This window comes from Anarrhichthys ocellatus, unplaced genomic scaffold, assembly GCF_004355925.1.
Source record: "Anarrhichthys ocellatus isolate YVR2014 unplaced genomic scaffold, GSC_Weel_1.0 scaffold37, whole genome shotgun sequence".
Classification (NCBI taxonomy): domain Eukaryota; kingdom Metazoa; phylum Chordata; class Actinopteri; order Perciformes; family Anarhichadidae; genus Anarrhichthys; species Anarrhichthys ocellatus.
The window spans coordinates 1,945,252-1,962,777 of record NW_022280067.1 but is presented as its reverse complement, the minus strand read 5'-3'; the positions used below and the strand labels follow the sequence as shown (position 1 = coordinate 1,962,777).

General features: G+C 44.6%; 1 protein-coding gene across 1 annotated transcript in view; it reads right to left on the bottom strand.

Moving 5' to 3' along the window:
* Window positions 1-331: 331 nt before the first annotated feature.
* Window positions 332-17,526, bottom strand: part of rapgef2b (Rap guanine nucleotide exchange factor 2b) — a 94,069-nt gene continuing 76,874 nt past the window's right edge. Inside the window, 22 exon segments of the mRNA XM_031866949.1 lie at window positions 332-1,635; window positions 2,798-2,873; window positions 2,875-3,073; window positions 3,694-4,217; window positions 4,303-4,504; window positions 5,447-5,596; window positions 6,206-6,373; window positions 6,616-6,839; window positions 8,181-8,204; window positions 8,612-8,735; window positions 9,121-9,332; window positions 9,460-9,843; window positions 9,986-10,226; window positions 11,073-11,230; window positions 12,101-12,377; window positions 12,483-12,591; window positions 13,783-13,986; window positions 14,100-14,207; window positions 14,397-14,561; window positions 14,731-14,883; window positions 15,535-15,693; window positions 16,508-16,644. Coding sequence (XP_031722809.1) covers window positions 1,543-1,635; window positions 2,798-2,873; window positions 2,875-3,073; window positions 3,694-4,217; window positions 4,303-4,504; window positions 5,447-5,596; window positions 6,206-6,373; window positions 6,616-6,839; window positions 8,181-8,204; window positions 8,612-8,735; window positions 9,121-9,332; window positions 9,460-9,843; window positions 9,986-10,226; window positions 11,073-11,230; window positions 12,101-12,377; window positions 12,483-12,591; window positions 13,783-13,986; window positions 14,100-14,207; window positions 14,397-14,561; window positions 14,731-14,883; window positions 15,535-15,693; window positions 16,508-16,644 — 4,091 coding nt within the window. The 3' untranslated portion in view covers window positions 332-1,542.

Genomic DNA, 17,526 nt, shown 5'->3' with positions numbered 1-17,526 from the left:
TGCTCTTGAAACAAGGTGATTCGTGATGGGAACAGCCATGCAAAGAAATGTATGCAATCATGGCATCGTAAGGCGCTTTGGACATTCAAAAAAAGAAATAAAAGAAGCCAAATCTGAATTTGTTTCATCTTGAAGGGGAATACGTGTGTTATAAGACTCTGTACAAGATCATTTGTAAAGGTAGTTAAGAGGTACACTCACGATTTACACGTTGGCAGCTTTTGAAGTAAGCTGATGTTTGTCTGTGATCCCTTCGCACCGAAATAAAAGGGACGAGGCAACTTCCCTAGTGTCAGCGGACGCTCGCTCACTGCTCACAGCTTGTACTTTACCAGACATTAGCTTTAAATTTGGGCAAAAAAAGCCTCGAGGGTTCAATTTTTCTCAACTGCAACTGCAGCTTAGCTTTAGTTAGCTCGTGTACCTCTGATGCACTGCAGAGACCAACACGATGGGAGTCCAACAGGTGTCAGCGGGCGGTCAATCACCTCTGTGCTTTTTGATATCACCTACAGGCCAGTAACAAAATATTAGTCTCCCGTCGTAACAGCAAGCAACAGAATGAAGAAAAGACTTCGATATAACCAGGCGAGCTCCGAGGTGGGATGACAGTAAGATATGGTTCACTCATACCCTGGTATCCAGGCCAAATGTCTGGTAACATCTAGGATTGTGCTGAAAGTGCTATTTTTCAGAAATGAATTATGTTTTCGAGTGTATGTACTGGTACATAAAATGTACTTTTTGTGTGTTTGTGTGTGTGTGTGTGTGTGCGTGTGCATGTAGGTATGTCAGTACACTGTGCATGTTGGTTCTCCCTACCAGGCTCTCCTCCTCGCTTTGATTTGAACCAACACTTGAAAAGCTCTCACATGTGAAACATGAGATAATACTGGATTCAGAGTTCGAAACACTCGACGACAGATGGGTTTGTTTCAGTCCAGGCAGAGAAAGGGGCTGACTTGGTTTCTCTCTTTTGGCCCACAGAGTGCAATCAGTCAGAGAACAACAACACAAAAAAAATAATAATAATAAAAGAAATGAAATCTAGTGGGAAGTTGAAAATGTAAGAGTCAAGTCGACCGTTATTTCTCTCCGTCTTCAAACGATAGTCTGTTTTGATTTGTTCCATTTACTTTTTTTCAGAAAGTAGAAAATGAGAAAGTGCAGATGGAGCTCAACACGTCATGATGCTGTTGTGGGTTTGGGGTTTTTAAATCAGTGGGTGGGGGCCGCTCCCATCTCTAACAGCAACATCTATGTGGTTCTGTGTGTATGTGGCCAGCTCGACCCCCCCCCCCGGCACCAGTTAGGTTTCTGTAGTCTTTTTATCCCCAAAGTGCCAGGCATTTTGTTACCGTCTTTTACCTTCTCTCCATCTCTTCTTCACAGTATTGTTTTGCATGCAGGGTCATTCAACCCCCTATGATGCTTTAAGGCAGGGGAGGGAGATGAGCAGAGGAATCCACCAATCAGGAAGGAGAGCCAAGTGGAGGAGGCAGGCACGTACGTAACTGATGATGAGTCCATTGGTCAGTATCTTTAATCCTGCACACCCCAAAACCAGGGGGACTTCAAGTTACTGCAAAAGGACGTCCACTGTTGTCCCTCAGACCGCTGACACCTGTTCATCCTCTGTGGAAAGACGAGACAGTGAGAGGTTACATTGAAGGTGGACATGCAGAGTTCTCGAGACTAAATTCAGAACGTAGCGAAAAGTGTTCAGTGGAAGCTTAAAGCTAAAAAGAGCAAAGCATCAGTGTTTAGTGAGAAGGAAAACCCGCCTGCCAAGTCAAGAACCATGACTCGTGTATACTTTACTGACAAATATTTTCCTAGAGCATGTTTTGAACGTCCCCTTGTTTCATATAAAGATGCACCATCATCATATATATTTCCCTGGATGCGGAGGAGTTGCATTTCAGGTGTGCAACCCCGTTGTCACAGTTCTGATGTCCATTATAAAAGGGCCAGTGTGTAGGATTTGGTGCCATCTAGTGGTGAGGTTATAGATTGCAACCAACTGAAACATAAGTGTGGTAAAAAGCGAAAATTGTGTCTCATCTCTTTAAGTACACTGGAAGTATTCCATAGCGGCCAAATTAACAATATAGTTTTGAGTTAAATGGTAGTTTTGTGGCTGTTTATTTTCTCAGTTTAATTACTGTGGACTACTGCATGTTTAAAAAGTGCTGCTACAAACACACAGAGTCATCCAGAGTCACTGTAGGAGAGTCGGGTGCGTGCTGGTGCAGGAGGATGGAGGTGCATGTTTTCAGGCATTGAGTTTGATTGCATGGGTGGGAGTGGATCCAACAGCACTGTGCCTTCTGGTGGATGCTACTCGACACAATGGGTGAGACGGTGAGAGAGAAGAGCAGAATGTGTGGTGGCAGAGAAGTGGTGAGTTTCTGGTCTAACCAGGATGACTCATGCATGGTGACATATTGTGGGTTAAAGGTGAGGGTCCCGCTCCAAATGAACAATTCCCAGATCATAAATACAAAATGTTTGGATTTCTCTTTTGGATTAGGAACATTGAATTGTAATTTGAAGTGGGACCGAAGGAATGATCAGTCTCAGTCCAAAGTGTGTGTCCCTGTTCACATGCAGGTTCATTGGAGTGGAGGAGGGGGAGGGGGGGGGGGGGGGCAACCTGATAAATTAGTTTTTACCTGCCTTGGGGAGAGGGGCCCTGCCTGTTAACCACACTCTCATGGTCTGGGAGTCTCAGGTGTATGCTGTGCCACTGGCTTTGGCTTCCTCAGAGCGATTAGTTTGGAAGACAAGGACTCACCCTCCTCTTCCTCCTCGGCCTCTTGCTCCTCGGCCGGTGAGCGCGTGCGGTGGAGGCCGCCCGCCCGCTGGGCCTGGTGGGAGTCGGGCGACTGGGTGACCATGCGCGAGCGCTGCAGAGCCGTGGTGTAGTCTGGCGGCCGGCGGCCTGTGTGGCCGGCCACGGTCGTGGGAACAGGCGGGGCCGGGTGCTGCCCTTCAGCGAGGTCGGAGATGGTCAGGGCAGTGTAGCCGGGGGGAGTCGGGGGAGGCTCACGGTAGCGGCTTTCTTTCCGCGCTGAAGGGACACAAAAGAAGTGAACGTTCAGAATACTATCCATTCGCTGGGAATTCTGCGATTTCATTGTCCGCATTATAAAACCCAAGAATACCAGAAGTATATTTTTATCTCGCTTTTTCATTAAAAAAAAAAAAAAAATCACAATATAATTAATGACAACAATTTGCCTGATGCAGGATGTTTTTTGTTTTTTTTAAAAGTACTTCAACATTTTGGGAAATGTTATCACAATGATAGTCGGATCAGAAGATTGATCCTTCTCAAATGATACTAGAATGAAGCCATTTATCTTAGCATAAAGAATGGAAACTGGTGGAAACAGCAAGTCTGGCTCTGTCCAAAGGTAACAAATCCACCTACCAACAGGCTCTAAAGCCTACTAATTAACAAGTTATATCTTGTTTGTTTGATCTATACAAAAACTAAAGTGTAATTATGAAATGTTGGGGATTTATGGGAGATTATACGCCTTCATGTTGTTTTTACACTCAGGTTTTTATACAGTTTTTGCTGCCAGATGTCTCTTGCGGTAACATTTTCCCTTAGCTATAAATTCACTATATAAACTTCATCAATCATCAAATAACGCAGCAGGACTTTGAGGTGCAGTCACTCACAAAGGATGCCTTTTCCCCCAGTGGTGATGGGAGATGGGGAGGGTCGGCCGAGGTGCTTGGCCTCCTCTGACCCGGTGGATGTGATGCTACTTGTTTCTGGGTCGGCGTTGACGTCCTTCCCTCCTCTCCTCTTGATGGTGCCGGTGTCTCCCTCGGAGTCCTCTCCCCAGTACGCAGCCGAGGATGAGGAGGAGCTGGCCGACGCCCAGCTGCCCCTGGCCTGGGCTGCCCACAGTGCAGCATGTCCCCCCAATAAGGCCTCCTGTCCGCTGGGCAGGAGCCCCCCGACGCCGCCTCCCCCTCCACCAAAAGCCAGAGTCTCCCAGCTGCGCCCCTGCTGCATGGTCTGGATGTTGTCGTGGGAACCAGAGGAGCAGGAAGTCCAGGAGCCACGGCCGCTGTCTGCAGCATCGAGGGAAACACGATCGCCCTGATCCTGAGTCAGCTCCTCTGAACTGGGTGAGGAGAGCACTGTAGGGCAGCCGGTGTAGATGCCCCGACAGTCCTGCATCGATGAATACGACCTATGATCCGACATAAATAAAGGTTTACTCAAGTTTTAAGGTCACATAAATAACTTCACTCCAAATTAAACTACTCCTTTCCTACCCGAGGCTGTACTGGTCGGGGTCGGTGTTGGCTCTTCGCTCCAGCCGCTGTCCCCCGATGTGCGATTCCCCGACTCCCCCAGAGTGACGGAGCCTCCTCTCGTCCTGGGCCATGTCGAAAGAGGAGTTACTGACGAGGCTGGAGCGGGAGGAGATCTCACTGTGACCGGAGTCCGAGTAGGCGTCTCCCATCCTGTTGTAACCTGGAGGAGAGAGGAAGAAATGTTAAACTATAGAGGAAAGGAAGTGTTCAAAGTGTTCAAACCTCAGTCCCATTGCTTTGCTTCTGTTGCAAAAAAGTAAACTTGAATTCAAATCCTTCAAGTCTTGTGGCATAAAAGCTTGACCCGACAAAGACAAGGATGAGCAAGCTCTTAACACGGCCCCCTACATGCTGACTGGCTCCACACATCAAAATAACTTATGGTTGGTCAATATCTTTTGACTCTCTTCATAAATCCTCTGTAATTCCCAAATCTTATCTCAGTCAGTGTCTATAAACGAGGCATCGCACACAGACTGCAGGGATAATTGTAGAGTGCCATTTCCAAGTAAGCCAACCAGCTCTTTAGGGATCAGTGCATCGGATTCCTACTGAAACAGCAGTTTGCTTCAGCGCGGCGCTGACGAGTGTGGAAACGTTTAGATAATGAGAGCGAAGGGAGTTGAAATTACACAACAAAGTAAGTTAGAATATAGAGAAACCACTGGTGAAGATTGCTGACACATGTCAGTACATACTTTCTAGTTATAGGCGAATGTCATCGTGGCATTTGCTGAAGCTCAGCTATAGAGTTGAATAGTGTTCGATCAACATAAATCGCCTCAATAAACTCCTCAATCTTGTCCATAATTTTGAGTCTGAAAATAATATTTTTTTTAGAAAGCTTTGACTATAAAGATGCGGGGAAAAAAAGATGCCGCTGGTAAGGGAACATAATAATTAAACACATTAACTCAAATTAAGACACATACAAATACAGTGGGTCTTATTTTGGAGGAGAACTACTCGTACCCAACACGCTCATCTGAAACATAATGCAATGCATGCTGGCAGCCACCAGGTGGCATTTGTGCCACACTGTGACAGAAGGAAGGAGCCTGAAGATGGTGTGGGAGGGAGGGAGGAAGGATTATTGGCTTACCCTTCTTGGGTGAGCTCTGCGGGGAGGTGGGAGGGGAGGAGAGCTGGGAGGAGGCGTTTGACACAGTGTCCTCTGGCTGCCGGCGGTGCCTTTCGTTCCCCTCCTCTGACAGAGACAGGATCTTCTTCAGAGAATGAGGGGAACTGGTGCCTGTGAACATTTACAAGACGATGAGCAGAATTAGCATGAGGACCAATGCCACCCCCCCCCAGAAGGGGGCTGGGATGCTAAACTGCTTGTCTGGGATTTTTTCTTTTTGTGATTTTTGCATTTGTTTGTTGTCAGACAGCCTCTAGGTGGCAGCACTGTCATCAAGAAGCTGGCTCTCCTATTGTCTGCAAATAACAGGATGAGGAAGAGAAAACAGTAATGGTGGCACGTAGAAGGACAAGTGAAGAGGGGCCTATTTCCACTCAATCCCAAACAACACTGTTATACATATTATGTATATCTTATTATAGGGACAATTGTAGCCACTATTATTAAAAATAAGAAGATTTTAGCTCAGATATGACGTGATGTCTCTCACAATAAAAAGTAGAGCAGAAACTCTTGTGGACTGTACAGTTCAGCTGCAGATAAGAAATTGCTGGAGATGCTTTACTAGAAACATTTATACGAATTCCTCAATACAAATACCTTTCTGGAATATACCATTACAAATACATACAACTGATAAATATACAACATGTACCTAAAAATAAGGGTTGTAGGTATACAATTGAATAAAATCTCATTATTCCATCATCTTAATCTTACCAAAAGGTGGCAGATCCTTGACTGGCACTTTCTTTCGGGATGGGTAAAGGGCCACAGCGGGGACCTGGAGGGCCTGGTTTCCTTTGGCCAACTGGCCCCTCTGTTGGCTGGCCGCTCTGGACACGACTGGGGAGGTGTCTGGTCGTTTCCCACCGGAATTCTTGGGCACTGAGTAGGGTGAGAAAGACAAATTTTAGTACGAGCGTTCTTATTCACTGCCAAGGAGTCTGTAAGCAAGACTGAGTGGCTTGTTACTCCATTGGTCCCACCCAGTCTGTGTCTGCTGGGATTCTTGAAAACGTGTATGGTGACTCAAGAGAAATACGCAGTTAAACAAAATCAAGGACGTTTAACGAATGCCTACATCTTTTATTTATTCGTGTGTGTGCTAACTCGTGTCACAAACTCACATGTGCTGATGGAGGGTTCACACTGCATCGAGAGCGTCTGCAGACTCTCCTCGTTCGTTTCCAGGATGAGGTTGGACAGGTACTGTTTGACCTTCCTGGCCATCTGGGCGTCCTCGTAAAGCTTTTTGGCGTTAAGGAAGGAGCTGCGTCGCACCCTCTTCTTGTGCCCGCCTGTCTGCGTGACGTCGAGCACTGCCGCATTGGCACTACCCTGGCTGAGGGACCTGGTCGCGCACATGGACACAGAGAGGAAGGCAGACATGCAGACACGAACGCAGACGAAGACGCACACAAACACACGGAAAGAATAGAGGAAGAACTTATTAACATATAGCTTTTGTGTGCGCATGAGCCTTTATCCAAGTATAAATGTACAGGTGAAGCTACTGGGCTACACAGGGAGCCTGGAGTTTAAACTTGGACATGCAGAGAGCAGCTTTAGGAATTTATCTCAACTCCAAAAACATTCCAGTCATTCCAGACAGCAGAGGGGGGTGATGGATGATGGCTGTAGTCAAACAACAGGCGAGTAGAAAAGGGCGAGTTCTAACAGTGTAGCACGGTCATAGTTTACATTGCTGTGGCTTGAGTCAGAGCTCGTAGTAGTAGTGGTAGTAAAAGCTGTACTTGCACATGGTCTCAGTCAAACAGTTCACCAAACAGTGTCAATGATAAGTCATGTTTGTCAGTTGAAAGACATTTATTGACTTTCATTTCCAGTATGGATGGTTGAAAATGTTGATTCCGAGAGACACCGACTATCGAAATATACAATTTGTGTTATGTATGTATGGCTACTCATTTTGTTCAAAGTAAAAAAAAAAATAAAAAAATTCATGTAAGTACTACGTTCGTATGTTGTAATTATGATTTAGCACCTCGTATTCCCGAGATTAAGATCTCATAATTACGAGATACAGATCTTGTAATTGCAAGACGGCTCTTTCATAATTACAACACGCCCGAGTCATAATTATGAGATACAGAATTTCTCACGAGCAGAAAACTTTTCTTGACTGAAGTGAATTCAATGTGCTTCCACATGTTCTCCATTGAATGTCCCAGTAAATGTTTTATGCACAATGATCTCCCATTCGACCACAAGAACGTAAACCATGAGGGAAAAAAAACTTTGTATCCCGAATATTTGGCTGTTTTGAGGTTTGATATAAAGATAAGTCCTCAAAGAGAGGTAAAACTGAAGCTGCATGCATATTGTTAGGTACATGTCAACATGTCAAAAAAAGGTCACATTTACTAATGTAAAGCTGTAATCCAACAGCAATAATATTCATTTGTTGTATGTTTAGGATATATGTATTAGTCTAATTCACGCTGTCAGCACAACAGCTTTCATGTAAAATAGTCCAGTGTGTTAGCAGAAGTGACCTTTGTTCCATTCAAAGCCCTTTGGTTAGGGGCAGGCAGTGTTAGTCGGAGGATTCAACTCAAACTGGTTAATGGGAACAAGATTTCAGAAAAGAATGAAAAGAAGCACACAAATTGGCGTAAAAAAAGGGCCGAGGTGCAGGGAGGGCAAAAGGTTGTCGGGTCACCGGACTTACCCTAAACTTCTCCATTTCTTCTTCCTAGAGGGTGGGTGCCATGAACAGAGAAGCACGGAGGGCAAAAGGATGGATGAGTAGAGGGAGAAAGAGACAAAGCTTAGGACAGGAAAGACCACCAAGATCACCAAAAGAGAAGCAAATTTCACCCACGTGAAAGTTAGAGAGGAAATCAAATGGTAACACCACTAAGAAGTGACATCATTAGACAAAGACACACTTTCACAGGAGCGCTGAGCACATCTTATGCCAACAATGTGTATAGGGAAACAGTTGCCAGAGGAAACGGTTGCCAGAGGGAACAGCTGCTCGAAAGAAAAGCGTGATGCGGAAATCTTCACTGAATCTATGTGAACCGGCTAACCCCGGCAGAGCGGTCCTACAGAGAGAGCAAAAAAGGATCCTTCTTAATCTGAAGTCTGGCGTCTTACCGGGTCCGGAACATGAGGGCCGGGTCCATGTTGACGGAGGCCATGCGGCCAACGTGGCGAATTTCTTTGGCAATCATCCTCAGCTTCTCAAAGTTCACCAGGCCGTCCACTTTAGAGTCATTGCCTGAGGAATAAGGGAAGAAGGAAAGTGAACATAGATGACTCTCACATTACACAGCTGAAAAAACTAACTGGAGGAATGAACACCCGATACTACCCTTCAAAGCCACTACTACGAATGTGGTTCAAATGAAGTGAGGACCATGATCTGACATTTATGTTTGATATACCATATAAAGATTATTATGGCAAAAGAATGTTTAATTTTTCAAGGAAACCGCATGTAAAGTTTGCAGTAACTACAAAAGTCAGCGAACAACAATGCAAGAAATGTATAATAATGACAAAGCTGGCTGGTGATAGCATTAGCTCAAATTACATGTATCCAACTTTATCATGTACAAAATACTACCATATTAGAGGTGGGATGTTTGTAAATCATCATCTACCTTCATGGAGGAAGGTGAGGTCCTTCTTGATGACGGGGAACAGCGGGATGATCGGTGGCTGGAGGTTCTGATTGTTGAGGACATTCCTGTACTTGGCCATATTTCTGGAGGGGTCGAAGAGGTCCTGCAGGTCCCCGAACAGCTTCTCGTACTTGCTGGGTAGCTTCTCCCATGTTCCCCTCAGTCTGGATACTGGAGCCAGGTTCAGACCGCTGTGAGAGGGAGGAGACGTATTAAACATGGGCGCATGAAAACAGTGTGAAAACAGTCCCGATGTATGCTTTCTAAACACAATGGCACAATTTGCTACACATATATATTCATTTTCCCCCATCTCACCTGATGATGGCGAACATGGAGTTAAAGTTCTTGCACTCGCGGCAGTGCAGGGCGATCTTGATGAAGTGCTTGACTGTCTTCATGCGTTTGATCTGGTTGGGCTCCTGCGTCACCTCCGACGCCACCCAGAAGGTCTCGTGGTTGATGGCCTCTTCGAAGCGCTTCAGGCTGGCCGAGCCCGTCTTGGAGCGCAGCTTGTATAGGTCGTCGATGTATTCGGTGGGCTCGATGGCGCAGAAAAGTTCGAAGGCCCGCATGGAGAGCTGAGTGGCAACCTCCACTGTGCTGAGCGGTATCAAAGAGATCTGGCCCTCTCGCAGGAGGTCCTGAGCATCGTCATCCGAACATAACGTCTCGGTCTCCATGTTGCTCTTTAGGTAGTACCTGAAGAAATGGGAGAATGTGTTTGTTTCACTTAAATGAAGCACAAATGACGATGCTTTAATCTTTTCTCATAAGAGGATTTACTTATTTACTCCATTTGACATTATGTGCACTCAGCACATCTAATTGAAGATGTAATTACCTGCCGCTCAGTTGAATCCTGTCAGCTAGTTTGGACAGCTGGTCTGGTAACCGCCTCTGCTTGATGACGCCCTCCGGTGTGACGGATACCTCACACAGAGAATAAGCCTCTGGTGCTGCCGTCAGGGCAAACTCCCTGATAGCCTGGGCCACCACCTCCTTAGCCGTTGTGTCCTTCCCGATCATGATGTACCGAGACTGCTGGTCTGCTTTGAAGACTCGTAATACCTGGTCCGACATATCTGGGGATGAACAGAACACATAGTGAGCATTCATGTTTACTTATCGGTTCATGTAAATAAAATGCCAAGGATTTTGTTTCCCACGATTTATAAAGAACCATCTCCACCAAAGCATTTTGTTGTCGTCACCCTCAGAGTTAATTTCCCATCATTCATTAGTTTGATCAGAAACACAACCCCACCAATCATTTGACCCTCCATAATAAAAAATAATAAAAAAATCAATACCCCTTAGCCCTCAGAAAACATAAAGTTCAACAGTAAGTGCAATGCTGTTAGCTTTACTTAGCGTTCACAAGCATGAATGCAGATTAACTGAGAGTATGTTATGTGAACAAACTAAAGTACAGCAGCTGATTAATGTCTGTAAGTCCGACATAGAGGCCGGCAGCATTGACAAAGACGTGACTGTGCCGGGAGAAGCAGGATCACATGAGCAGGATCACATGAACGAGAACATACTCACTCGGTATGACCGGGACTGGAAGAACACAAACAACATGTGATGCACAGGAGTTAATGGAGATAGATACCATATTTCTATCATTGGCTAGTTCATTTTGTCATACTGTTGAAGTAGCCATCCCTTCAATATTACTGGTTGTATTCTCCCATTGAGGCCAGTGAGTCTTTACAGCAAAGGATTTACAGAATGGTGGATCAATAAGATACCTCGATCCGTGTGGTGTAAAAAAAACCTTATATTCATATTTTAAATACAAGAACATAATCTTTATTGTTAGATTGTATTTGCCAATGATGATGTGAAAAAGCAGAAATAGTAATGATTTGTTACTACAAACTTCCCAGAGTCACATTCTATCCAAACAGCAGCTGAATACGCACCAGGCTGGTTGTTGAAGTCGAGGATGCGGTGGTGAGACTGCAGAAGGTCTGGGTTTGACGATGAGAGGTTTCCGCTGACGGGCAGCGCTGGAACGATCTGTTTGGACTGCTTCATCCCCACGATGCTGTCGTCCTGCGATTGGCCCACGCAAACGTCACTATGGAGACAAGAGGGTAGCGCATGGGAGGGGTGAGACAGCAGTGCTGTCAACAAAAGGCAGGGGGCGATATCGGTGTTGGCAGGAGTTGGAAGCCGTGAACACCTCTGGGCCATAGACTATAGTCTGCAATAAAGAAACCCACATTGTACACCTAATATTGTGTGATTGGAGCAATGTCAGGCTAACACTTGGATTGGGGAACAGAAATCTCAATCTGAAAGCTGTGTGCTGCAATGGCAACGGAATATCCAATCTCTATTGTAATAAATTGTAAAATATGCACTGTCCTAATCAACCCCTTTTACAGGTTTTCCCTGCAGTATTTCATAGTATTTTTTTAATCAGGAAGGTGATTTTTTTTAAATCTTAATCTCGTAGCTACACTGATAAAACAAGATGCATCAAAATCTGTCTGATTCAGCTCAGCAGCTGATTGATTATTCGATTGCATTGTATGTTTGTTTTGGGAAACAATCCGCCCAATCAGTCTCAATCAGACGAGGATGTGTGGATCACTGCTTCCTCTCTGCACACAGCACAAGCTTTATCAAAACTTGTTACAAGGGAAACATAAACTGCACTTGACTCATTTGTCATCACATGTTTATCTCTCTCTCTCATGCTTTCAGCATCCTTTAGATATAAAACAAACACTGACCCGCTATACTTCAGCAAATAAGCAGCTGTGTGCAGTTTACTGGCACCATCAAACATAATAACACGGTACTAAAATCTGAAATCTCTAACATTTACCTCTCAGTGCCATTTACAAATGTCAACATGAAAAGCTATCTTGCACCGCCTAACAATAAGGTAGATTTATTTCCTGATAAAAGTGACAATCCACACGTTATTAGGTCTTATTACTTGTATGGTTTAGGCGGCAGGATGCTGGTGAGTGTCTTGTCGAAGATCTTCTTCAGCTTGTTGCGTCCTCCCACCGAGTTGCTCTTTGCTTTCTTGCTGACCTTCTCCAGGCCCATCACCTGCTCCACGTCCACCGCCAGGTCGGGGATGGAGTAGCGGCTCGCCTTCTTGATGTCTCCGATCTTTGGAAGGTGGGGCGCACCGTTCTTCCTGTCATGCTCCTCCTCGCCATCCACATCGTGGTCATGCTCTGGCCTGGTTAGCAGCTCTTTAAACACTAGAAAAAAAGGGAAATGTTATTAGTATTATAACCTGGTTCAAATAATCGAGTCTGGCTATGAATTCTGACATGGTTGGTCTGATAAATATGATGAAACTTTACCTAAAAGGTTTGTTTTCACAGTTATGGACAAGTGGGTGTTGTTCTTCAGAATCTCGTTGGCTTTGATGAGCTGGACATTCTCAAAGTTCTGCCCATTGACCTCCAAGATCTGCAGAAAGAAGACAGAAGAAATATATCAGGTGCATTTTTACCCAACAGTCCAAAATACAGAACTCATAACTCTCAAATAAAAATAAACCAAATCTAAAGTTATGCACATGGATTAAGAGTCTAATTGCTGAACTGGTGAGCAGCAAACGTCAAGTCAAACTGCATGCCTTATTGGATCTGTGCAGTGAAGTGTAGCGCCTTGAACTAATGTAAATGTCACAGGTGATAATCTCTGAACTCCATATTTTATTCATTGAACAAAGGTGCAATCATCTGGCATGTTACACATCATGACATTTAGTCCAACACAGTTTGGATACCGACGAGGTCCGTGTCACATTCAAATTGTCTAAACAGCTTGACCTCTGTATCTGGGCCGGGTATTTGCATTTTAACGCGATCTGCTAACCGACCTTTGCCGCTTCCTCTTTAGTGGAAGAGGAAGTCATCTTTGACTGCAGCGTATGTACAGGCCATCCTCTGCTGCTGCGAAGCCCAAATGTCTGTTTTGGGATCAGCAGTGATTAGTGAGACGTTGCGTGGAGTTTACTACTTCGGGGCTACCGCTAATGGCTCGATGACAAAACAAATGGGACTAATACTAAAGCTCTGAAATGATAGCTCCTGAGTGAATGCTGGTCATAACTGAAGCTGTTAAAAAAAATTGGAAGGTGCGAGTAAGGCTATGAGAGAGTGAATGCTTCCAAGGATGCCAGCTTCTCCGCTTCCTTTTCGGGAAACAGCTGCAGGGGATGTTTGGAGTCAAGAGGGCTTAACTGGCATCCAGACACTCTCGAGATGGTTTCAAGGATTAAGGGACTTTGCTTAAAACCCGGAGGACTGCAGAGTGTCAAAACGGTTGAGAAGTCAAGTTGTGAGAAGAAAGCCAACACAGGGTGCCCGCAGCTACTGGCAAGTTCAATTTAAGACCTTTAATGCTATTTAGAGCAAAATGTAAAACCAATTTCACAACAAGAACGAACAAAAGAAAAAAAGATCAATTGTGCTAGTCTGTGTGACAAAAGCGATTTTTACTCACAGTTGTAGCCTACAGGCAAAAAAAACTTGTATAACTTGAAGGCCATGTGCAGCTGACTTTACAGTTTCCCTCCCTGCAGTTCAAGTTTAACACTTTCTTACACCGGAAGCAATGTGTGCTGTCTGACAAATGAAATGGAAGTCATCTCACCTGATCTCCACGCTTAAGGCCGACTTCTGCTGCCTTGCTCCCAGGCTCCACGGCATCAAGAAAGATGCGGAAACCTTTCTCTTGCCCTCCGAGGAGGCTGAAGGCCAGTGGGGAGTCCCTGGACGGCTTGGTCAGCGTCACCAGCCGCGGCTTGGCTTTAGCAGCACACGCTATGTTTAACAGTCTGAGGTGCCCACACATTTTCTGAAAAAAAAAAAAAAAAAAAAAAAAAACAGATGTGAGGAAAGTGCAATAAGTGGCATACACAAAATATATTTTTGCATGAGATTAATCCCTGTGCGGGTTGCTTGACTTACTTCTTTTTCCAGATTGTTTTCAAACTCTTCCAGAAAGTGAGTCATGGCAGTGTCGCCTTCAAAGTCGTTGAAGTGATTGTTTACCCACAGCAAGACTACCCGTGTAACCTGCAGCAATCACACGATCAGCAGGGGTCAACATACAGTTAACATGTTGACTAGTAGTGCATGTAGTTGGACATGTTTATGGGTGAATAGAAAACCTCTGCTTGGGTGTGTCTGAGTGCATAACTGAGTGTAACTGCAGTATAAAGTCTCTGTTTGAATTAGATACAGAAGTCCTATGTACACCCGTACCTTGTCCCTGAGACTGGGGTCGTGGAACCACTCCAGGAGCTTCTTGCCCACGACCATGGGGCTGGAGAGGAAGGTCCTGTAGGTCAACAGGAAGTCCTCGATGTAGGTGGGGTCCACCACTGAGTGTTCCTCCACCAGGTGCATGGTGAGGCGCTCCGGTGTGCCCTGGAGTTCAACATCATGGTGTTACTTGTTTGAAATAACCCTTAATGCAACATGATGGCTTTCAAAGATCGCTTTAAATATGTAGCGGGGATTATTTGTGAATCAAATCTCTTTTGAGCCCTCGGAATTCTGTTTGGGGGTTTTAGGAAAATGTAAATTGACTTGTCACCTTGATGACGATGTGTCCTTTCCTGGTGCCGGTGCGGTCCAGTTCGCGGTGTTCCTTCACCATAACGATCTCGCCTTCCTCCTCGACCTTCTGCATGTTCTTCTCCACCTGGTTGAGGATGCAGCAGTAGTCCTGCTGGGCTATGCACACAAACTGGACAAGACGGAAAGAAAGAATTAGCAGCATTTTGACACAATATATTTATCCAACACGCTCAACAGCATTGCAGTTATGGTATTTTAACATACATAAGACATCATATTTCTGTTACTAGATTACCCTAAATCTCGACCTGTTGGAGAGATCATAGCAGATTGAATATGAAATCAATAAACTAATAACAGCTGATTAGAAATAAACTCTGCATAGCAACTAAACCACCATCCTCACATCGTATATTATGAAAAAACAGCTTTCCCTAATTAGGAGCCAAGTTTTACTCGTTGCAGACACTGAGCTCAGCTCTTGACGATTAAAGGAGTAAAACCATTTCAGTGTCTTCACTGTTTAGTACTTTAGTCCCATTAAACACATCATGCTATTAATGTGATCTTGCTCTTTACACGCTCTGGCCTATTCTCTTTCAAAATGGCCGTTTCCCACATTTAATTGGATGCTATCGCCCGAAAGCAACTTAGAACTTACTGTCTGCGTGGACTCGTGGAGTGGGTCACAGAGGATGTCAATATAATAGAATGCTAGGGTTTGTGTTCTGCTTTGACCCACACTGAGATGCAGATGCAATGGACCTGCTAACCCTAACCCAGTGACACTATGCAGGAACATTTCCGACCAAGATCCTACCTGACAGTCGTCCACCTTCGTCTTCATCACGCCCTTCATGTATTCCTTCTCCATGGTTGGTGACACCCCAAAACTGTTCCCCATGCACAGGATCTCTGCCCGGCCCTCAGGGTACGTCACCTCCACCGAACCGTTCAGGATCACCGACCACGAGTCCAGCTGGATCACAAAACACGCGGAAATATAAGTTAAGATGTTGGAAGAAAAGAAACAAAACGTTGTGAAAAAGAAACAACAACAATAACAACTTTTAAAAATCAGATTGAGTTCAGTCTCGTAATATTCCCAACAGCTGGTGTCCCTTAATGAGTCAAAGTTATTTATCAAAAAGAAGCTACAAGGGGACTGCTGCACTAACAGATGGGTTTGTACTGTCCTCAGAGGGATACAGCAACAGGGCATGATTATAAGAGCTGCAAAGCAAAACCAGAATATGAAGATGCAGTACAGTCAAATTGCTACATGCTTGACTGAAAAGGAAAAATAAAAATCTGATTTCTTATGCTTTTTGAGGAATTACATGAAAATAAGGATGTTTTCAAGAATTTCTGAAAAGCAGAGATTCACATCTTTTACCCCGACAGCAACAATATGCTCATTGAACCCTGAATTATCTGTGACCGGACATTTACTAAAGTGACCGGACATTTACTAAAGTGACCGCACCTTCAAAGCAAGGTCTGCTCTCTATTATTTGAGTGCATCAGAGAGAAAAAAAACAACCAAATTGTCTTCATTGAAACCAGAGAGAATAAGTGATTCCTTCTCCAGCTGCCTAAGGGATCTTAGATAAGGCCTGGCAATACAGGTTATCCGCCATTCAGACTTAGTAGAGCAGAAAAAAACATTAAATGGAAGACGACGATTCACTGGTGTGAAGGGCTGAGACTATGGTTCAGTTCCTCGAGAGACACAGGCAAGATAAGGTCACAAGGCCGGGCTTGTGTATGCATGAATTTGCACCAACACACACCTCCTCTCCATCGTTGAGAACGATGGTGCCGGCACGTTCGACCACAGCGAAAACCATGACGGCGCAGAGTTCCCTCCTCACTGACATGGTCATGTTGGCAAACGCTGGCAGTTGATGCATGAACTCCAGTAATTGCTCTGTGAGAGAGACAGAGGAGAGACAGCGGAGGAAGTGCAGGAGGTTGAGAAAAAAAAAAAAAAAGAAGCAAAACCCGGAGCAGAGAAGGACGACATGCAGCGCTCTTGGCACGCCTGCGTCGCCCTGGAGGCTGGAGCATCAAAATGGATCATCAACTCAGCGAACAGCCAACAGAGGGATCATTATCCGGAGAACATAAAGCCAAATATCAATTCCATCGATATGAACCTTTGAGGCGAGCCCAGAATAATTGCTGACACTTCACTCAATGACCTCCGAGTGAGTTTTTGCAGACGCTGAAACTCTGATCAAGTTTAAAAATGCCCAATAAACTTTATTACTCATTGAGACGTAACTGAAGATTCAAATAGATAATCAGGCTATTGCTAAATTACCACTTTTTTCTATTGAATCAGAAATAAAAGCCCAAATCACTTGTGTTATTCGACTGACAAACACAAATATATTCAGTTCAGGACAAAGACAAGCGACAAATCACCACATTCTCAAAGCTGGAACTATCAGACGTTTGCTATTTCTGCTGACTAACGCAATGAATCAATTATTAAAATACCCATGACTCAGGATAATCCACAGATCTCACTGTGGGCACTTTTTTTTATTGAGACAACTTCTTCAGTACAAAGTCGTCTGAGTGAAAAACTGTCACAGTGAGGTCTGAGGATCATGCAGAGCTACCAGGCATTGGTTGCTGTTGCTTTTTATTTTTCAAATGTTCATTTTCATTGTTTTACACCAAATTATTTTCACCTCCTTTTTACTGGGGTGGTGGCAGAGATTTAAAGCAGGATCTTTTAAAAATAGGGCACACCGAAACTACTGCATGTGCATAGCTAGTAAGTAAGAATACATGTTTTGTT